The sequence below is a fragment of the Podarcis gaigeae genome (genome assembly GCF_964106915.1).
Source record: "Podarcis gaigeae genome assembly, chromosome: 17".
Lineage (NCBI taxonomy): Eukaryota > Metazoa > Chordata > Lepidosauria > Squamata > Lacertidae > Podarcis > Podarcis gaigeae.
The window spans coordinates 37,702,959-37,725,388 of NC_139694.1; the positions used below are offsets into that span (position 1 = coordinate 37,702,959).

The following is a 22,430-nucleotide window of genomic DNA, read 5'->3' on the forward strand; positions in this document are numbered from 1 at the left end:
TCAAAACCCACTGGGATTTTGAAGGTAGAGATGCATCAGGGAGGGGGGGGGGGAGGTTGGAGAAATAGACTTTCTTCGATTCTGCGCCCATTGAAGGAGGCAAGAGATGTGCCGAGGTGCTCCTGTGAGCTGCACTCCTGGAAGCTACATCCTGGGCTCTGTTGCGCAAGAGCTGCCCCATCCCATCTCCGCTAGATGCCAAAGTAAGCCTGGCGCCGTCCTGTCTTTTAAGAGGAGCTCGATCAGGTGGGTCGCCCGGTGCGAAGGGTGCGCTGGTGGGAAAGAGCTGGATTCTGGAGGGGGTGGCCTGCCCACCTGTCAAGGCGTCTTTCTCGCCTCTCCTCCTCCAGCCGGATCTGCCCCGGGCTCCATCCAGCACCTCGCGCCCCGCCTTCTCCGGCTCCGCTGCCAGGGACCCCCCTCTCCTGGCCTCCTGCAGGTGCCGCCCTCCTCCTCGCTGGGGAGAGGCCAAAGGTGCGGCTGGCAGGATGCAAACCGCTCCCGAGGAGCGCGCCCCGGAGCCTCCTGGGCCCGCCTGGCACGAGAGGGGGCGGTTGTGACACACAATCCTGGCGCAGGTAAAAAACCTCTCAGCTCCTCCGGACTCCGGACTTTGCTCCTGGAGCCAGATTCTCCCCCCCCCCCCCCACTACCACCCAAAGGCTATGGGCAGTGGCGCAGCGTGGGGGATGCAGGGGGGCCGGCCGCACCGGGCGCAACATCTGGGGGTTAGGGGGCGCAAATCCACGGGTTAGGGGGCGCAAATTACTTGCCTTGCCCCGGGTGCTGACAACCCACGCTACGCCACTGGCTATGGGGCAGATTTGGAGGAGCGCCCCATAGAAGGCAAGGAGGGATCAAAGACACGGGCGCAGGGCTGAGACCCCCAGCTGGGGAAGGTCTTCCCCACCCCCCGCCCATCTGCCCGGATCCCTCCTGCTCGGGGAAGGAGGGGGCGCCACGCCACCTCGGCAGCGCTTCCCTCTTCGGCTCCGGGAGCAGCGAAGGGGTTAAGGCGTCCCGCCCGTCTCGGGAGAGGCGGCTCTGCGCTCGGGCTCCAGGAGGCAGAGCAGGAACTTGCGCGGCGGCTTTGCCCGGCGGGGCGACGTGCAGCCGCTTCCCTTTCCCTCGGCAGAGTGACAAAAGCCCGGACCCCGCGGCTGGGGAGGCGGCGGGCAGCGATGCGCCTCTTCCCTACGCGGCGAGCCGCTCCCCTCCGGAGGAACAGCACCACCGAGAAAGTTACTTGCGCGCCGGCGGGGGGACGCGCCCGCGGGCTCTGAGTCGCCGCGTTGGTCGGGAAGCGGGCAAGGGGCGGTGAGTGGCCTCTGCGCCTTGCCTTGCCGGAGACTCCGCAGCCCCGGCCACGATCCTGGCCCTGCTCCTTCGCCCCTTCTGTGTCCCACGAACAGATTGCCACCCCACCAACCTCCACTGCAATCCTCGCTTGCAGCATTCCTCCTCTCCACTCCTGTTTTTTATTTTTCCTCGAAAGCGAGGGAGGGGGGGCGCACACTTTGCGCCGCTTCTACTTCGCTTCTCGCTTTGGCTCTGTGCGCCTTTACCCAAAAGACGTTCCGCGGGCGCTTGAGCAGGACTCGCTCCCGGGACAGCGCGCGCTGGGGTTGCAACTTTGGTCTGCGATGCAGCCGCTTCTGGGGTGAGGGCCAGGCAGCAAATAACGGGAGGCTTCTGTCCTGTTCAAAACAAAAGTGTGGCGGATCTGGGCGCGGGGGGCGCGGACCTGAGGCTGCACCCGAGGGGGACACGGAGTCATGCAAAGCACGGGCCCTCGATTTCGGGGGTGAGCCAAGCCCCACTGGCTCCTGGGGCCATTTGGGACTCCATGTCCCAGCATGCCCTGCTTCGCTTAGCTGCACCTGGCTCAGGTATGGAAGCGACAGGTTGCAGCACGTCGGCGGAACTAGGGACAGGACAGGGCAGGGAGAGCCGAAGGGACGGGACTGGCAGGCAGGCGGATCAAAGCGCCCAGCCCGAGCCCCGCTGGCACGGAGTGGGAGCTGCGTGTGCTGGCGGGGCGCGCGGAGGGGGTGCTGCTGGCATTGTCCCCTGGCACCTGTTGTGTGGCATGGGGAAGATTATAGCCCGGCTGGGGCTCGGGGAGGGATTGCTGCCGTTCCTGCCCCCTTGGGCTGAGAGTGATGGCGTCAGGAGGCCGCCGCAACATCGGTGCCCTCTCCAGAATGAAGGGGGCCGGCCCAAGGCGAAGGGCTCCGGGCGGGGCGCCGGCAGGGGGCGCCATTTCCCGGGGTCCAGGAGCCGTCCAATGAGGTAGAGTTTTTTTTTGGGGGGGGTGCGGTGGACCGGGATCCAGCCCCCATTTGGGGACTCCCAGCCCGCCTCCCCCAACTTCAAAGTGCCGCCGGCCTGAGGGAGAGAGGGGAGAGCAAGAATGGCGAGGGGGGAGCGCGCAGGCCAGGCGGGCAGAGGGAGAGCGAGCCTTTGAAGTGCCCAGGAGCCGCGGCCCCGCTCGGGTTACAGCGCCTTGGCCGGGCGCCGGGGGGGGGGGGGCGAGGCAGCGCCTTTGATCTGGCGCCCTCGGACGCAGCGCCCTCTAGGCCTCTCCCCGCCAAGCGCCCAGGGGCGCGCGCGTATCCCTGGCCCGCTCCCTCGCCCGGTGCCCCAGAGCCCGGCAGAAGGAGGGCGCGCCTCCAGGTGTCTCTCTCTTCCCGCCCCAGGTGTCCCGAGGACTCCCTCGGCCATGGCGCCCTGGGCACCCCTCCTGCTGCTGGCGCTGCTGCTCCGCTGCTGCTGCCTGGGCCAGAGCAGCCTCGCCGGCGCGCCCCGGGTCTACCTAACCTACAAAGGTAAGAAGAAGAAGAAGAAGAGGGCGGCTCAGCGGGACTCAGGTGAGGCCCAGGGCTGGGGGTGGAGGAGGACAAGGCCGCGTGGGCGTCGCCTTCCAGGTGGGCACGGAAGGGTAGCGGGAGGTGTGGCACCACCGGGCAGTGCCGGCGCCCGGGCTGTTTTGCCCCCTGGGCAAGGCTAAGTATCCAGCACCCCGCCTCCCAAATTGCTAACTTCACTCTTCAGAAACACACGTCTTGTAGACATAAGATTCTTCAAAATATAAAAGTAAAACATTATCAGGAATTTATAAGATGTCACAAAAGTTAATCTGTGTCAAATCGTGCCCCTCAGAGGTCTGCACCTGAGACAGCTGCCTAGTTGGTCTAATGGTAGGGCCGGCTCTGGTACTGGGGCAACTCTGGGATTGGCGCTGCTTAGAACTGAGAACCCTTATGGAGGGGTGTGTGATTTTCATTGCGTTGTATCCAGTGTTAGTCCTGCTCAGAGTAGACCTGCTGAAATTGATGGACATTACAGTACTAACTTGGGTCCATTCATTTCAATGGGTCTACTATGAGTAGAACTTAGTTGGCTACAGCCCATTGCATTTATTTTTTTATTTTATTGATATCCTGTCTCGAGGTTCAAGGCAATGCATTGCACACAGTTCTGGTTCCCCTCCTTTTTATCCTCTCAACAACTCTGTGAGGTAGGGTTAGGGAAATAGGTAATGACTAGACAACCAGTGAACTTCGCAGCAGAGCAGAGATTTTAATCAATCTCTCCTTAGTCCAACACTAACCATTACACAACACTGTCTTTCCATACTAAAATGTGTCTGTTTGCTTCTGTCAGCCAGCCTAATATGGGGTTCTCATGGCAGCAGGCAGCACCGAAAGATCAGGATAGTTAGGGCTGTCAGCTGGTGAAAGAAACCGGTAAGCTGATTAAGCCATGCAAGATTTTTAATCAATTGAGCAACTGACTGTATCTGCATTGGTTTGCATATGAATAAAACTACAGTTCTGAGGCAGGAGTGTAGCATTCTTCAATAGTGGGTGCATGTGGGTGTCCCCACCCCAGAAGAGGCATTCCCTCCTTGGGAGAAAGTTGGAAGGGGGTGATTCCTCTCATCTGAATGTGCTTGCTGCCTGTGAATTCAAACATATGTGCATGGGTAAAAGCTAGTGAATTATTTTAAATTTGCTGCCCAGTTATATCTACAAGATTTTGAATTGCTCTGTCTCACTGACTGGCTAAACCTTTCAGCCCTACTAATAATAATAGTGCATTATTACTCTGCAGGAGCCTGGTCATAGCTGTCAACTTTTCCCTTTTCTTGCGAGGAATCCTATTCGGAATAAGGGAATTTCCCTTAAAAAACGGGAAACGTTGACAGCTATGAGCCTGGTGGAGGGGGTGTTTGGGGAGAGAGATCTTTCACTCCTTGAATTTGCACTTGAGTTCATCTTGAGGATCTCCACACGTGGCTTTCTCTATAATGTTCACTTGTTGTGTTTGTACTCCAAGATCCTTGGAATTGTTTGAAGTCATAGCCATTCATTGAGGAGGAGGAGACTGTGTGTTGATCAGTCAGAGGGCAGGCTGTATGTGAGTAAGCAGTGACATGAAAGGAAAGAAGAAAAACGGGGGCAGATTCACAGGTGCTTGTGGCAGTGGTGGACAAGGGCTTTGGGTTGTGTGTGTAAAATGTAGGCATTTCACAACTCTAGCCTGACACAAGGCCACTTGGGCTAGAGAGATATACAATTGGCTCTAAAACTTCCTGCATGATGTTGGGCCAGTCACTATCTCTGATCCTAGCCTACCTCACAGGGAGACCGTGAGGATATAATGGGTGCTGTGTGCTGCCGTGAGCTGCTCAAAAAAGGTGGAGTATAAATGTTTATATCTACCCATCTGCAAATGGAGGAGGACATGAAGATGCCCTTTTTGCATGCGGATGAGGCCCGTAAAGAACAATGCCACATTTATCACCATGAAAGTTGGTTGACGCAAGGAAGCATGTATGTTCCTTTATGAGAACCACATAGCCCACAGTAAGGTGTTCTAGAACAGGCATGTCCAACAGGTAGATTGTGATCTACTGGTAGATGGCAGGGTGTACCTGGTAGATCCTGGTAGATCTTTGGCCCCTCAGTGATCTCCCCCCCCCCCAAAAAAAGGGGGGAAAACAACTGGCTCAACAACTTTGGTCCAACCAATGACAATGGGTAGATTCCAGTCTATTGGGAGTTGGATGTTCCTGATCTAGAAAATAGGTACCCCTTTCTACCTATGTTTATGCTTGTGCAGTGGGTCCCTCCACGGGGCAACAGGAAACGGTCTCCTGTCAGATCAGGAAATTTGTTTATTGGTATCTGACCGATGGCCTGGATTTTTTTGGCTTGGAATTCTGGCAACAGCAGCCAACCAGAATCCTCAGAGAGATTTGCAAGCACAGTCTGATGCCCATGTCCACCCCTCATTGTTAAGCCTTCTGATGTGGTAGCCAGAGAGATGCTGTTTTCCTTTATGGTGGCTGCGTTTTTGGCTATTATGCCTAGAAGCCACCAGCGAAGTCTGTTTTCCTTACATTCATCTAATTGTGATTTTTTTAAAAAATTGCTTTTGCTCATTGTAGCAGCCGCACCACCATGTGGCAATAAGTTCCATAGTCACCACATAATCATGCAGCCTTATTCCGGCAGCTGTATGTGTGTAGTCTCACAATAAGCAACACCTTTCCGTGTGCTGGCAAGTGTGTGAGCAGTTGGTTACACTTAAATGGGAACGTTTAGCCACAAGCAGATCTTTGAACAGGGATCGTCAACTATATATGTGAACTATAAAGCCATTCACACATAAGCAAAAGTGAACACATTCCCACGATGGTTGCCATGAGTTGTATGTATATAATCAGCATTTTGTGCCATGTGTAGGACAGCATGAGTGGGCCATGCAGTCAATGTGCGCAGGGCCAAGTCTGCTTGTGTGAGTTTCTCTCCCTGACGGCGTCCTATGCAGCAAATCATGTCAATTCATGTGCCAATGACACCTGCGAATTTGGCACAAGCGTCACCTTCAAGGCATGCCCTTGCATGCTGAGATACTGTCAGAAGGCAGGAAAATCGCCTAGACCGTGTTCTTACTGTGGAAAGTGCCTTACTACAGGTGTGGTTTTTCCCCAGTTGCACAAACGCATGCCATGGTATGTGTGGGTCCTCTGCTGTCATGTTGGCTTCTGCTGCTGCCCTCCCCCCATCCCCAAATTCATCTCCTGTGACCTTGCTGGGTTCCCCCTACACTCTCTGTTCTCGGGGATTCCGGGATCTGGTTACTTGCCAGTCACAGGGGGAAAGGATTTCCCAGAAGGGCTTAAAATACCCAGCATGCCATACAGAGAAGAGGCTGGAACACAGTTGGACGGGTTCCCCTTTTCAAAGCACATTGTTGGGAAGGGGAAGTGAGAGAGATTGGGGCAGAGAGGAGATCGTTCAATTGCTGGGGGAGTGCGTGCCGCAACCCCCATTACGGGCACCCAACCCTCTGTCCTCTTTGCAGCCCCTTTTCCCCTCCTTTCCTTCAGCTAAGGCATTTGGTGCTAGCCCAGCCCTTGAAGTGGATGGGTGTGCATGTGTGTGCAAGAGAGCGAGAGAGAAACATCCTTGGCCAAAGGACAATTCATTCCTTTTGGCAGCAGCAATCCTGCCTATAAAAGGCAAAGCCCTGAACACCACTCTGCCCAGTGTGTGCGTGCGCATGAATGCACACATGCATAGACACGTGTGTTTGCCTGTGTCTGTGGGCACCCATAGGACTGCATGTGGTGAGAACGCATGTCATGGATTGCAGGCTTGGGGAGTCAGTGATCTCATGTGGAGCCTGGCCAGCTTATGTTTCATGAAGGCAGGAGGGTGTGCAGTGGAAGTATGGCTGGGCATTACTATTTGGGATCAGTGTGGGGAGAAGAGTGTTGTGCAGTTGCTCTTTGGGAACTGAAGCCGCTTGGTTGCTGCAGCCTAGATTGCACTGTGGGCTTCGCCAGGGTGTGGCAAAGATCTGTGCTGGGGGCGCAATGTTCTTTGTGGCTGTTCAACACGTCTGCCGCATGAAGAGCCCATGCACCTTTACAAAGCGGGTTCTGCTTGTGTGTGCCTTTGATATGGTGGGTTCTCCTGCTGTTGCCCGATGTGGGAAGGTCACTTTTTTGTTCATGTCCAACTGATTGGCTATCCTGTGCCAAGGCATGTAACAACATTTTATTTTTGGGTGATATAAAGTAGAACCAGTGAGGCCACCCAGTGAGCTTGGGGCAGAGGGGACAGCAAGTTCTATTGCAAGGGTCACTTGCCACTCGTGCTGACTTCCAGAGGCTTGTTAAAGTTCATGGTTTTCCAAAAGTGTTGTAGTCTTGCTGTGCTAACAGCAGTATGTAGATGCAGGAAGTGTCAAGGCAGTTTTATTGGGAAAAGAACATAGACCCAACTAGTCCAGCATCCTCTTCCCACAGTGGCTAAGCAGATGTCTATGGGACGCCTCAAAGCAGGACCTGAGGGCAAAGGCACTCTCCCCACTTGTGATTCACACCCACTGGCATTTCAGGAGCACCCTGCCTCTGTCTGTGGAGGTAGAACATCGCCTTGGTGGCTCATAGCTGCTCATAGCCTTCTCCTCCATGAATCTGCCTCATCCTCTTAGAAGCCATCCGGGTTGCTGATGACCATCACTGCATCTTGTTGGAGTGGATTCCATGGCTCCGCTGTGTGAAGAATAACTTCCTTTTGCCCCCCCTGAATCTTTGAACTTTCAGCTTCAATGGGTGTCCCCAAGTTCTACTGTTATGTGTGAGAGAAAAACTTTACTCTGTTCACTTTCTCCTTATGCCATGCTAAATTTTATACACCTCTGCCACGTACAGGGGTACCTCGGGTTACATATGCTTCAGGTTACAGACTCCGCTAACCCAGAAATAGTACCAGTTACAGATAGGTAGCCGTGTTGGTCTGCCATAGTCAAAACAAAAAAAATTCCTTCCAGTAGCACCTTAAAGACCAACTAAGTTAGTTCTTGGTATGAGCTTTCGTGTGCATGCACACTTCTTCAGATACACACAGTGTATCTGAAGAAGTGTATCTGAAGAAGTGTGCATGCACACGAAAGCTCATACCAAGAACTAACTTAGTTGGTCTTTAAGGTGCTACTGGAAGGAATTTTTTTTGTCCAGAAATAGTATCTTAGGTTAAGAACTTTGCTTCAGGATGAGAACAGAAATCGCTTGGCGGTGGAGCAGTGGCAGCAGGAGGCCCCTTTAGCTAAAGTGGTGCCTCAGGTTAAGAACATTTTCAGGTTAAGAACAGACATCCAGAATGAATTAAGTTCTTAACCTGAGGTACCAATGTATTCTCTTACTTGCCTTTCTTCTAAACTCAAAAGCCCCCTATGTTGCCGCTGTTCTCACAGGGGACTTGCTCCGTCTCCCTGATCAGTTTGGTGGCCCTTTTCTGAACCTCTCCTAGTTCCACCATATTCTTTTTTGAGGTGAGACCACCAGAACTGCACACAGTATTTAAAGTGCTGTTCCACCAAAAATTTGTATAATGACATAATGATATTGACAGTTTTATTTCAAATTCCTTTCCTAATGGTTCCTAGCATGGAATTTGGGGGGCGGGGCAGTGGCAGCAACTGTTCCACGCTGTTTTCACAACGTCTTAATTGAGCTATCCACTACAACCCCACGGTCAGGTAGTGAATAGGTGTATTGGGGTAGGTGTTCAAACCATTTAAACATGTTTTTCACCGACAGTTATCCAGGGCTAACAACCAAGTGCTTTATTTGAGGAACAATGAAAATAAATTCAGTCAGCTGAAGTCTGGGATGAATGCAATTAGAACCAGTAATCTCCTAAACCCCTTCCCACTCAGCTAATCCCCTCTACCCTTCATCCTCTCCTCCCTCCACTGTCAACCAACAAAATTTGATCACCATCCCAACTGTCAATCCATAACTGCCTCCCACATTTCATGCCCCAACTGATTTCCTCCAAACACTAACCCCAAACGAGGTTCCTTGCAAGAGGATACCCCACCTGGTTCTAATAAATGTCTGGTGACAGTTTTTAATACCTTCTCTGTGTGGAAATGGACAAAAGGAAGTACCTCTTCCCACAGCACATACTCAAACTATGATATTTGCTTCCATAGGATGTGGTGACAGTCACCAATTTAGACGGCTTTAAAAAGGAGATTAGACACATTCATGGCGGATAAGGCTAGCAATGACTACTCGTCATGATAGCAGTTATGTGCTCTGAGCTCCAGTCTTTGCAGGACAACAGCAGGAGAGAGAGCTATTGCACTCATATTTGGTGTGTGGGCTTCTCAGAGACCTCTGGGTGGCCACTGTGACCCCAGAATGCCGGCCTAGATGGGACTCTGGTCTGATCTAGCAAGGCTCTTATTAGTGGCACATCTCTGGTCTGGATATGCATTTCAGGGAGTCTTCCTGCACGCTCCTGAGAAAGTTGCCCAAATGCCTGTTGTGTGATTACAGGAAATGATGTTTTTTATTTGTTTGGTTTTTGGCTGGTAGAAGCCTCCCTCCACCTTGGCTGTGCAAATTAGGGGCAGCTTTCAAAGTATTGTGTGTATTGTTGTGGTGGAGACACATCTAAAGCACCATCCATTGCCACTGTTGGGCCCAATCAAGGAGAGAAGACGTGAGGGGTTTTCAGAGCCCCAAAAGGTCCTTTTCCTTGCAGATTTGTGTTCCTTAGCAACTGTGCCTTTGTTTATCCAGCAACAGAATCACCACATGAATTTCCCCAGACAGAAAAAACAACAGCACGTTATTTCCAGAGAGATTCCAGATTTATCCCGTGTAAACGTCATAAACACATTCTTTCTCCAAAGTCTCTGGGGTCCCATATAGACAGCCTCCCAAACTGCTGCTGGCATGGCAAGAGCACCCTGTGGTATTTCTCCCCTTCCTGTCGGAGGAGAAAATCAGGGAAGTTGTACCTTCACCTAACACCTAATAATTAATTATCATAACTGACGGTTTCCCACTGGTAATTATATAACACTCAGTTTTCATATGGCACAGGTGGGGAGTGTGTGACCCTCCAGATACTGTTGGCCTCCAACTCCCATCAGCTCCAGCCAGAATGGCCGAAGGCAAAGGATACTGGGAGTCCAACAACATCCAGAGGGTCACAGGTTTACCGCCACACCTCCTTTATGACTGAAAAACTCTCCCATGCCCTCTCAAGTCGCTGCTTATAATGCCTAAGAAATAATCCAGTATTGCTTGGTTGTGTGTATATCCCTGAAAGGGGTCCCCAGCACTGCTGGTGTATGCAGTGTTATATAATGGTCATTGTATACATCAGATCTGGGTATGCGTGACACACCCTGCCCTGGGCATCCTGCCATGGGGCTGCCTGACATTTATTGCAGGGTGGGGAATGATAGTCTCCCACCTGCCATGTGTTAATGCTTGGGGAATTCCACCAGGTTCTCCGGGTTCTGTCTCCGGCGTTCAGACTTAGTCAGTCGGCTGAATTGGAGCAGAAGGAACAGAGGAGAGGGCCCTGGAGTCCTGCTCCTGCACTTACTTTTGTTCCTTTCATTTTAATTCCTCATCCCACTCAGGCTCCTTTCCCTCCCCGCTCCCCACCTGTCTCCCTCTCTGAGCTCCCCGGAAATCTGCTCTTCTGTCCACTTGTCCACAGGGATTAGGCCAATTTCTGTCCCTGGTCTCTGAATTCTTGCCCAGACTTGGCTGCAGAAAGTAGCTGGGCAAAGAGGCTGATTGTCCTCTGGCCACATCCCCAAGGTCACCGCAGGTGGGAAGCTCACCAGGCCACTCTCTGATCTTCGCCTCTGGAATGTGGCCAGGGGGATTGCTGGGGGATTTAGGCTCTTTGCTGTACCAGCCGCTGAGCGCCCTCCCCCCACCACCCACGTCGGCTCCGCCTTAGCCACTTCATGGGACCAAAATACCCCCTGAGCTCAGCTCAGCTCGGCCTGAGCCCAGACCAGGGATCACATAGATTAGCTTGCTCCCGCTGCTGCCCATTCTATGGGGAAGGCAGCAAGAAAGAAGGGGGATGAGGACGCTTGAGACTTACCCTCCTTTTGGAGGCCAGTGGGCTGAGGGAGTGGGCTGGCTTGTGGGAATGACCCTTGACTCCAAGGATGTCTCTCCCCAGAACTCCTGGAGACACGCACTGCCCGCCCCTTCAGCTTTTCCTTCAACACAAGCGATTATCGGATCCTGCTGATGGACCAAGACCAGGAACGGCTCTACCTGGGGGCACGAGACTTCCTGGTGGCCTTGGATCTTCACAATATCAACAAGGAGCCACTCATTGTAAGCTCTGTTGCAGAGGGCCTCAAGGAGAGCCGCGCTGGGTCAGAACGAAAGGGGCCACATTGCCCAGCATTTATGGGGTTGGGCTGTGGTCCGGTGGATGCGTCCAGAAAAGGCTGGGTTTGGTTGATGGGGGTGGGAGGAGGTGAAGAAGAACATGGGATCGGCTGGAGCAGAGGCAGCCAGGGAGATGGGCACCCTGGATTCTTGGCCAAGCTTCAGAAGGCAGCTAACTGCAAGTGCGTGAAGGCCTGGCATGGAGGGAGAAATACCTCCAGTCTCTCAAAGCCAATCCCCATCCTGTTCATCTCTCTCTGTCTCTCTCTGCACAGATTCATTGGCCAGCACTTCCCAACCACCAGAATGAGTGTCGCCTGGCAGGGAAGGGGCAGAGGGTGAGTCGTAGTTGCTGCTCCATCGCTCTCTTATTATCACCCTGGGTATCACCTCACAACAGCTAGTGGGTTTTTTGGTCTTAAATGCCCGAAATCCCTGTGGAAAGACCATTTGTCAATGTGGCTATGGCTGTCCCTGAATCCATCTGACTCCTTATTTTAGTTTCTTTCATTGTGGAACCTGAGGTGGCATGCATGTGGCTCCCAGGCCCAGAATTGCTTACCTTCAACAAAATGATGTGCATTCAGGCAATACCCCTTCAGGCAATACTCCTGGGTTTTCTTGTGTACCTCTAAGAACAATATTAACCCCCCCCCCAAAAAAAGCAAACATAGCTGTTACCTCCATGACAGCATCTTTGCTATCCATTGATCCTGCATAGCCTGTTTCTGAGCTGTTGTGTTTCTAACAACACTACCCAATCTGAAAGTTAATCTCTGAGCAATGCCCCCCACCAGAAGTCAGCTCCCCTTCCTCTATATTTTTTGGGGAAGGGACAGGGTGAGAAAATGGGGTTTGAGCCAGTGTCTGGCTGCCAGGAGGATGTCTGCCAGCTCATGCCCTGTTTCCTCTTTACCCTCCAGGGTGAATGTTTCAACTACGTCCGGCTTATGCAGCCATTGAACCGCACTCACCTGTACGTGTGTGGAACAGGGGCCTACCACCCAGTCTGTGCCCTCGTCAACCGTGGCTGGCGCTCTGAAGTAAGCAGAGAACCTGGATTGCTTCCCGCTGGGAGGAGAGCCACAGCTCAGTGGTAGAGACATGATTTGTATGCCCAAAGGCCCAGGCTCAATCCTTGGCATCTCCAGGTGGAGTTGGGAAGGATCCCAGTCGGAAACCCTGGAGTGCCACTGCCAGTCATAGAATCATAGAATCATAGAGTTGGAAGACACCACAAGGGCCATCGAGTCCAACCCCCTGCCAAGCAGGAAACACCACCAGAGCACTCCTGACATATGGTTGTCAAGCCTCTGCTTAAAGACCTCCAAAGAAGGAGACTCCACCACACTCCTTGGCAGCAAATTCCACTGTCGAACAGCTCTTACTGTCAGGAAGTTCTTCCTAATGTTTAGGTGGAATCTTCTTTTTTGTAGTTTGGATCCATTGCTCCGTGTCCGCTTCTCTGGAGCAGCAGAAAACAACCTTTCTCCCTCCTCTATGTGACATCCTTTTATATATTTGAACATGGCTATCATATCACCCCTTAACCTCCTCTTCTCCAGGCTAAACATGCCCAGCTCCCTTAGCCGTTCCTCATAAGGCATCGTTTCCAGGCCTTTGACCATTTTGGTTGCCCAATGTAACTGAGTCAATGTAACTCAGGTGTGGGCAACCTATGGCCCCACAGATACTGCTGGGCTACAGCTCTTATGATCCCTGATCATTGGACATGGATGAGACTGATGGGTGTTGGCAGCCAACAACATCTAGAGACCCACAGGTTTCCCTGTTGTTGACCATAGTGAGTTCAAACACAAGAAGAGCCTGCTGGAGCAGGCACATGACCCATCTAGTCAACCTTCCTGTTCTCCCAGTGGCCAACCAAATGCATGTGGGAAACCTGCAAGTGGGATTTGAAGACAAGAGCACCATCCCCTCCCGTAGTTTCCTGCCACTGGAGTTGAGAAAGATTGCTGCCTCCAGCTGTGGAGACAGAACATAGCCGTCATGGCCAAGAGCCATTGATAGCCATCTCCAACATGAATTTGTCAGATTCTCTTTTAAAGCCTTCCAAGTTAGCGGGACCAGTAGTTCGCTAGACAAATGTACGCTGCATACATCCTATACCACCATCTCCTTTAAGAGAAAACATTCTGGGTTCTATAGTTTGCTCAGGATTGTTGGGCGTTGTAACTCTGTGAGGGGTGAACTACAGTGCCCAGAATTCTTTGAGGGAAAGAATGTTCTACAAATGTGCTTTAGTAAGTACACAGCCTTAGTTTAAGGCAGTTACCTGTGTGAGCTTCTGAAGAGAGAGGGTACTTCTGAAAAGGAGAGCAGGTCAAGAGTGGGATTTTGTCCCTCCACAGTTTTGGAAATGAGCTGGGCTTTAGGTTAGGTGTTCAAGGTAGGTTTCCATGCTAATATTCATACTCTCTTCTTTTTTCATCCCTTCAAAGGAGTACCTTTTCCGCATGGTGCCTCGTTCACTGGAGCCCGGGAAGGGCAAGTGCCCATATGACCCTCGGCAGCACAGCACGGCTGTGCTTGTCAGTAAGTGACTTTGAGTGAGTTTGCACGTGTCCCTAGATGCAACCCTGCTACCAGATATCTCTATCAAGTACCAGTAGTGCTGTGCGTATACATGTATTTGTCTTTTAACTCTTGTTTTTCTTATAAGAGAGCTCTAGATGAGTGTGATCCATCTTGCTTGTCAGCATATAAATGGCCACAGGTTGCCCAATTGAGCCAGAGACCTTGTCATTGTGTGTTTACAGCCACCATTGTTTGATGACTTGTCTTGCTCTTGCATTTACTAGACATGCTGCATTAGCTAAGCAGCCAGTTAGCGCTAAACAGCTGATTGGCAGGGAACAAGAAGCTGCTGAGGGCCCATAACTTAGTTTCAGAGCACATATTTTGGAAGTATAAGGTCCCATGTTTAACCACAGTTGAAAGGAGATTCAAAAAGAGGGTTAGGAGACCCATGCCTAATGTTCTGGATTTCTGTTTCTCAGTTAAAGCAGACAATACTGGAGCAGATGGACCAAAGGTCTACGCTCTTGTACCCAGTTCCCTTTCCTTCAGGTTTGCATCGGCTATATGTCTACATGGTTCTCTGTGTCTATTCGACTAATGCTGTCATGTGCCTCTTCCACCGTTCTCCTCTTCCCAGATAACACACTGTATGCTGGAGTTCATGTGGATTTCATGGGCACTGATGCTGCTGTGTTCCGAACGATGGGGCCTCGACCGGCTGTGCGCACCGAGCAACATGATTCCCGCTGGCTCTATGGTATGAGGCTGATGGAGGTAGCCAGAAGTGGGTGGGGATGAGTGCTGGGATAGCAGACTGTGGATAATGGAGAGAATTATGGCTCACCTCCTGTGGTGTGAGTGGCACAGGTAGCAGGGTGCGTGTTGTGGCACACCTGGAGAGCTTTGCACTTGGCAGTGCCATAGAGGCGAAACCTGCAGCCCTGCCTGCTTTTCCTCTGTTAGGCTGCTGCCTGCCACTCAGCTCAGCAGACTGACGCCCGTCCTCATCCTCATTATTATTTGTGTTCATTTGTCACTTTTTTCACAAAAGTGAGTTAAAGTGATTCATGGCATTAAAAAAAACCTGAGTGCACAAAGAGCAGACTATGAATCTGAATGCTCATCATGCAAAAGGACAGATCCAACTCACCCACCCTGTGAAAAAATGAGCATTACCCCAATGCATAAGAAGATGTGTTATAGTACAGACTAAAGCAGGCTTCCTCAGCCTCGGCCCTCCAGATGTTTTTGGCCTAGAACTCCCATGATCCCTAGCTAGCAGGACCAGTGGTCAGGGATGATGGGAATTGTAGTCTCAAAACATCTGGAGGGCCGAGGCTGAGGAAGCCTGGACTAAAGTAGAAAATTTCCTAGATGTTGTACTTGGCTTGTTGTGGCACGCTTGCCCCCAAAGGTTGGCAGCCACTGGGCTAAAGTGTTTGCTTGTGCTGCCTAGTGGCGGACCAAGGTAACGGCACTTTTCCCCTCCCCACCAGACCCTGTCTTCCTCCACGCCCGTGTCATCCCCGACAGCTCCGACCACAACGATGACAAGCTCTACTTCTTTTTCCGTGAGAAAGCGCTTGAGGGTGCCGTGGGGCCTGCTGTGCTCGCTCGGGTGGGACGGGTTTGCCTGGTGAGCGACGCTTGGAGTGGGGGAGACACCCACCCACACGGTTGAGTTTTGGCTTGAGGCATGGGGAACCAGGCTGAGAAAGATGGAGCAGGCCGGGGGCTGCCGCCTGAGGGGTGTGTGAGTGTGTGTTTTGCTGGTGGCGATGGCTGTGTCCCCGCTCCTGCAGAGCTAAAATTGCACCTGGAGATCCTAGAAAAGGGTTCCAAATTCTGGGCTGCCTTAAGTGTAGCTAAGTCAAGGTCCCACTAGCCTTAGGATTACTGCTTGCTCAATGGGACTTTCCCCCATCCTACCTTTGAATACATCTAAATTTCTTCTAGGGTTCCTCCAACCCCCTGGAGCAAATTTTGGGGCACGTGTAGGGGGAGGAGATGGGGAGGGAGTCCTGTTGTGCTAGTGGTAATCCACACACTTACAAGCACCATACAGTGTGCTGTATTTAATAACCAGACAATGCTTTACTGTACTATAGGAATTCAGAGGCAGTATGGCAGATGCTGCTGTTGGGGAAATCTAGCAGGAGCTGCCTGATGCCTTGCTTGTAAACTCCCCAAGGAACAGGATAATGGACTAGAACTGTCATTGGTCTGTTCCAGCAGGGATCTGCTTTGGGCCATATCACTCCCTTTCAGCTAGTGAACTCTGCCGGTGAGTGTCAGCAGGATTACAGCACCAAATTAGGCAACTGAGGAATAAAAGGGAGGTGTCAGCATGCTTGGGAGAACCTCAGAGTTTACAGAAGTGCAGGCTATCTTTGGCCGGGCATGTGTTTGTGTGGCAATGAAGAAACCAACACAGAAAAGCTAACAGCCCAATGAACACTCGGTGTCTGTTGTTGTTGGGTGATGGTGTGTTGTGGAAGAGAGCACTATTGGCGGGCTGGAACCCTGAACAGGAACGCTCCCCACTTCCACATTACTCTCTGCACTCCCACAAGCACACAGAGATGCAGACACGCAAGCAAGCACGCTGGTCCTGTGCCAGTTGTGGCACATCTGTGCACCATAGCGAGCCTGTGGAAGGTGTAGGTATATGCACAGCCATTCTGGTCTTCGTTGTGCACAGGTTGTGAAATGCTTTCTTGCAAAATCCCTATTGAAATTAATGGGAGCTTGGAAAAGAGCCCAGATTCCCTCATCCTTTCATTGTGGCTTGTGCAGGGAACTTCCTGGTAGATTGTGTGTGATTAATATTTTAAATTTCCCTGACAACTCACCACATGGCCACTGATACCCTGTCATGTGATTAGGGAAGAGCCACTACATTCTGAGTTACAGGACATTCATGAGAGTTCAAACTGTTGTTCAGGTCTGAAATGCTCTCAATTACATTAAGTACAGAACCCTACCCAGCGTGGGGGGAACCTGTTTGACTTAGCCTAATGATTTGCCCAGCAGCACATAATAAAGGATGCCTGAACAGATTACCCCACATCCTTACTGTTTTTCAAAAAATTATTTTATTTTTTATTTTGACAAAGTAATAATAATAAATAAAGAATAAAAATGTGCACCCCACCCACAAGACCATTCCATTGTAGCTATCCAACTTCCCAAAATTTCAACACCTCTCTTGCGATGGTTTGACCCTTTTCCATTTTAACAGTACAAATTCTACAAACCCCTTCCATATCTCCTCAAAATCATTTCTCTTGCATATTCCCCGTCTTACCTCAATAGCACATGTTAATTTATCATTAATAGCTATATCCCACACCTCTTTATACCATTCTTCCATTTTATATTCACCTTGCCCCTTCCACTTCCTAGCTATAATAGTTTGTGCAGCTGTCAATAAATTTGTGAGCAAGTCCTTCATAGCCTGCAAACTTTCCACCCCGTCGTAAATTGATAATAATGCTACCTTTGGACTTTCGGTCAGCTTTTACCCAGTGATTTCTGTTATCTCCTTAACACCCTTTGCCCAAAAAACTGTACATATTTACACCCCCACCACATGTGAACATAATTCCCGGTTTCCTGGCATTCTTTTTACTTACTCTTGTCCCTTAGGCCAGTTCATTTTTATTTTTAAACTTTTCTTCCTTATTTTTCAATAATCAAGGTATGGTTCAAAGAAAAGTGGGCCAGACCCATGTGCTTTCTTTTTGTAACCTCTAAGTTTTTCCAGAGTGTGCTGTGAGTGGGTGGTGGGGCCATATATTTATAGCACCATAGAATTGTTGGGACCAAGGACAATCTAGTTCAATCTCCTGCAATGCAGGAATTGCAACTAAAGAATCCCTGACAGATGCCCACCCAACCTCTGTTTAAAAACCTCCAAGGAAGGAGAGTCCTTCACTTTCCAAGATCCACCATAGTTCCTGAATCTTTAACTGTGTAGATCTTGAAACGGTGCCACTTCAGATACCAGCAAATTCAGGTCGCACAATTGAAGTTGATTGTGAAGAGCTCTCCTCTGGAAATTAGTGCTGACCCAACTGTCTTCTCCTTGGGTAACAGTGCTATTGCTGAAAGAGTTAGCACAGGGGTAGACAGAAAGACCAAGCTCTGTTGATAGATCTCTGGCTGATTTGCAGTGGATCAGCAAAGGTTTCAGAGGGTACCCTGTTCCTTATTTCTGTGTTCCCCCGCCCCACCCACCAGCCACTATTTTGCACACTGCTCTGATGGGTGGACCTTGATGTTTTGGTTAAAAAAAAGATACAGTTAAATATTTCAAGCCTGAAGCCTGCCCATCCCTGGGTTAGAGAATTTTGATCCACCCCCTAATTGAATCAACTAAGAGTCTCCTGCTGCTCTTAGATCTCCAAATCCTAAGGTCTCTGTTTGGCTTTCTCTGCTCCTCTGTGATAAAACTTTCCTACCATTTCCTATTCCATGCCCTCCATGTTCTAATTTTTTTAAAAGCTTTCTGATTCTTGCTTGCATGCTGGTGTTAAGGGAAGAGGTCCCAGTACAAATAATGGCTTTCTTCATCTTCCAGCCCAGAGGTGGCTGCTGGATCTATTGTTCTTCAGGGGTGAATGAAAGCTTCCCCCCTGACCCAATGCAGATTGCAAGTACATCACCCTCTTTTCTAGAATGGGAGCATACTGGTGGCGGGGGAGAACTAAAGCCCCCCCCCCAATATCCTAATCCAGACTGGGCTCTACATGCTGTCTATTTCTGCAAGAAAAGCTTTGCACTCAGAGACCAAGCATGTGATTTGCTTTGGCCACTGTAGGGATTAGCTGACAAACCCTTGTACATTTCCCTTTTCAGAATGATGATGGCGGGCAGCGCTCTTTGGTGAACAAGTGGACGACTTTCCTTAAAGCTCGGCTTGTCTGCTCGGTGATTGGAGAGGACGGCGTGGAGACTTTCTTTGATGAGCTCCGTGAGCTGCTGTTTTGGAGAGGGTTTTTGTTTTGGCAGGACAGAAATGATTTATGTTGGCAGGGGGAGGTTAAGGCCATAAGGATTTCAGGTTCCACCCTTGGTGCAGAAACCTGAGGCTTAGTGATTGTCTCTGTGTGTGCAGAGGGTCAGGAGACAGAATTGCACCCTAAGCTCTGGAGAAAGAATTAGCTTGAATGACTTAAAGCCAGGCGTAACCAGAGAGTGGCCATTGAAATATCTTGGTTCTGCCAACTTCAAGGGGTTCTTGAGGCCATTCCAAAAGTCATCTGCCAAGATGCTTATTGTTCTTAGCATTCCAGGTCAAGTTGGAAGATCCCAGCCCTGTGTATTCCAGTGGCCATTGGGATGAACAATGCTTTTCTTCGTTTGGCCATTTGTAGATCTCCCTAAATTCACTGTGTAGCCAAGAATGGGGATCCTGTGGATTCCCAACTCCCATCAATCCCATCTCTGATGTAAGCAACCTATTTCTCTGGACTTGATCCATTCCTATGACCCTTTGGAAGGAACCCTTGGATTTCCATGTGTGTTCATAGAATCATAGAACTGGACAGTTGGACGGGATCTGGGGATCATCTAATCCAACCCCTTGCCATGCCATTTGTTCGCTGCCATTTGCTTCAGTATGTCCCCCTAAGCCACAGCACAGATGTAATTGAGAGATACATGCAAGGTGTAGGCACCAACTTTTAGGGGCTGAGGTCTATTTGGCTCCCCAAAAAATATTTGAGGGGGCTGCCCCCCTAAAGTTGATGAGCATTGCCATTCAAATGGTGTGTGTGCGTCTTGTGATTGATTATGCAGGGCAGAGCTTACCCCCCTCCCCCAAATATTTTATTCAAGTTGTCACACCTGATGCAGGGGGTTGGCCATAGGCTAGATGGGGACTGGCAATCTTTCACGCACAACCTACCCACCTCCCTCAAGAAGCTCTGCCTCTTTGTTTCCCTCTTCCAGGTGACGTTTTCCTGCTGCCGACTCAGGACGAAAAGCACCCTCTGCTCTATGGGGTGTTCTCCTCATTGGGGTGAGTGAGCCCCCTGTGGTGGGGACAGCTGGGCTTCAGTGTTGGGGCTTAGCCTGCTCAGCTAAGGTGTGTGCCCCTTTCTCCCTTCTCCCTTCCTCCAGGTCCGTGTTCCGTGGCTCTGCGGTCTGCGTCTACTCCATGGCCGACATTCGCACAGTCTTCAATGGGCCCTTTGCCCACAAGGAGGGACACAACTACCAGTGGGGCCCTTACACGGGACGGGTGCCCTACCCTCGCCCTGGAGCTGTGAGTCACCAAGGCCTCTCCCTCTCCTAATGTGTTAGTCCCCTCAGCGCCTGGATTTCACTGTCTGCCTCCCTTTTCTCCTTTCCTAAGCTCCTTGCCATTTCTTCCTTATATTTATCCCCTGTCCTGCTTTACACTCAATTGTGTGTTTCCTTTGCATTATGGGTACAAAGAAGATTAGCAGGGTAGGGTGGGGAAAGCTGGACCCCTACAGTTTCCCCCACCCTGGCCAAGACTCTGACTCTACCACCCGGCTCTCTTTCTCAGTGCCCAGGAGGAACCTTCACCCCAGGACTTCGCTCCACACGCGAATTTTCGGACGAGCTGGTGACGTTTGTGCGTGCCCACCCTCTGATGTACAATGCTGTTTACCCACTGCAGCGCCGCCCCCTGCTTGTGAGGACCAATGTGCCTTACAGCTTCACCACCTTGGCCGTGGACCTAGTGGATGCAGTGGACGGGCGCTACGAGGTTCTCTTTCTTGGGACAGGTGAGTAATGGGTGCTAGAGTTGCTGGAGAGTGCTTAGCTAGGGATGCTTTCTGACATTGTCACTCTTCAGCCACCCCCACCGCCCCCATCAGTCAGGCTGTGGTGGAAGTCACCTAGAAAACTCACCTCTTTATCTGTTCTTGTTAAAGGTTCTAATAGGTGCCTCAAGTGCATATTGAATACCATTGAATTCCCAGCTGTGACCTGAGTGACTTTTCTTTTTCTTAATTTCCCCGGCTGAATGGGAAAACTGTGACTCTCCAGATGTTCTCAGACTACAACTCCCATCATCCCTTACCGTGCTGCTTGGGGCTGAGGGGAGTTGGAATCCCACAACATCTAAAGAGCTACACAGGTTTCCCATCCCTAGCGTAGGGTTTTGAAGGTAAACACCAACACCTTTGAAGTTGTCCCTAAATACTGTCCACAAGCAACCAGTTCAGCTCTTTGAAGCACTGGAGTAAAATGTCCTCCATTCAGACAGCTTCTGAAGGGAGATGTCTGGGTCTTCTTCCTCCAGACCAGGGCACAGTGCAGAAGGTGATTGTGCTGCCGAAGGAACAGGGCAACTTGGAAGAGCTGACCCTGGAGGAGGTGGAAGTGTTCAGGGTGAGTGAACACGTGGCTCCCTATCATTGCTGCCCTAACACTGCCGCCGTCTCTGCCCTTCTCAACTTTGGCTTCTCCTCTTTTTGCCCTACAGGCTCGAGCACCTGTGAAGACCCTGTGGATATCCTCTAAACGGGTAGGTGGTTGAGGTACCTGTTGCTGAGGAGCAAAGTAGGAGATGAGCACTCTGGGTCGCTGCTCTGACAGGGGTCCAGGTACCTGAAGGACCTTGTGGGCTTAGTCCTTCAACTCTGAGAAGGGAGGTTAGGATTCCGCTGCTGTTGTGCAGAGGCTGAAGACCAGGACCCTTGGCTTCATCTTGTAGGAGGCAAGCGGGTAGTCTGGCAACAAGAGGCGAAATCCAGGTTCCCATTCAGCTGCCACTCTCTCCTCTCTGCTCTGCAGCAACAGCTGTACGCCTCCTCAGACGTGGGGGTCTCCCAGCTGAGCCTCCATCGATGCCGCGAGTATGGTGAAGCTTGTGCCGATTGCTGCCTGGCCAGGGATCCCTATTGCGCTTGGGATGGGCAGCGCTGCACACGCTACAGCCACACAGCCAAAAGGTAACATCCTGAGAGTGCTACGTTGGGAACGCAAATGCCGTGGGAAGGAGGGAGGAAAGCGTGAATGTAAGGAGAGCCTGGAGGTTGGATCAAGCCAGTGGTCCATTGAGTTGAGCGTTCTGTTCTCACAATGGCCAACCGTGGGGAGCCCCCAAGCCGGACCCCAGCAATTCACAGACATGCTTCCTCTGCCAGTGGAGGTAGCACATCAAGGCTAGCAGCCACTCCATGGATTTGTCTAATCCTCTTTTAAAGCCATCCATGTTGGCGGTGACCATCACTACATCTTGTGGGAGAGAATTCCATTTCAGGGGTAGGGCTTTCTCTTTGGCAGAGGCACCCAAAAACACCACTGGCAAGGGAAAGAGAAAGGGTCAGTTTCTCTAAGCCCACTCCTATGAGGGCTATTTACTGCCATCAGGTCTGATGCCTGAGCAAAAGTACAGTGGTACCTCAGGTTACATACGCTTCAGGTTACATACGCTTCAGGTTACAGACTCCGCTAACCCAGAAATAGTACCTTGGGTTAAGAACTTTGCTTCTGGGTGAGAACAGAAATGGTGCGGTGGCGGCACGGTGGCAGTGGGAGGCCCCATTAGCTAAAGTGGGTTAAGAACAGTTAAGAACAGTTTCAGGTTAAGAATGGACCTCCAGAACCAATTAAGTTCTTAACTAGAGGTACCACTGTAATGTGTGACTGTGGCTGTGGC

The 22,430-nt window shown here is 51.0% G+C and overlaps 1 protein-coding gene across 6 annotated transcripts in view; it reads left to right on the forward strand.

Moving 5' to 3' along the window:
• Positions 1-22,430, forward strand: part of LOC310834696 (semaphorin-3F-like) — a 32,746-nt gene continuing 10,316 nt past the window's right edge. The window contains exons 1-16 of one of the 6 annotated variants that reach the window (XM_083718800.1): positions 223-578; positions 1,136-1,317; positions 2,700-2,828; positions 11,028-11,188; positions 11,521-11,583; positions 12,169-12,288; positions 13,708-13,801; positions 14,424-14,543; positions 15,283-15,422; positions 18,647-18,761; positions 19,742-19,811; positions 19,913-20,057; positions 20,325-20,547; positions 21,069-21,157; positions 21,252-21,293; positions 21,563-21,720. In XM_083718800.1, the coding sequence (XP_083574926.1) occupies positions 2,723-2,828; positions 11,028-11,188; positions 11,521-11,583; positions 12,169-12,288; positions 13,708-13,801; positions 14,424-14,543; positions 15,283-15,422; positions 18,647-18,761; positions 19,742-19,811; positions 19,913-20,057; positions 20,325-20,547; positions 21,069-21,157; positions 21,252-21,293; positions 21,563-21,720 (1,646 nt within the window). In that variant the 5' untranslated portion in view covers positions 223-578; positions 1,136-1,317; positions 2,700-2,722. The other 5 variants (XM_083718801.1, XM_083718799.1, XM_083718798.1 and 2 more) reach the window with 5 other exon arrangements.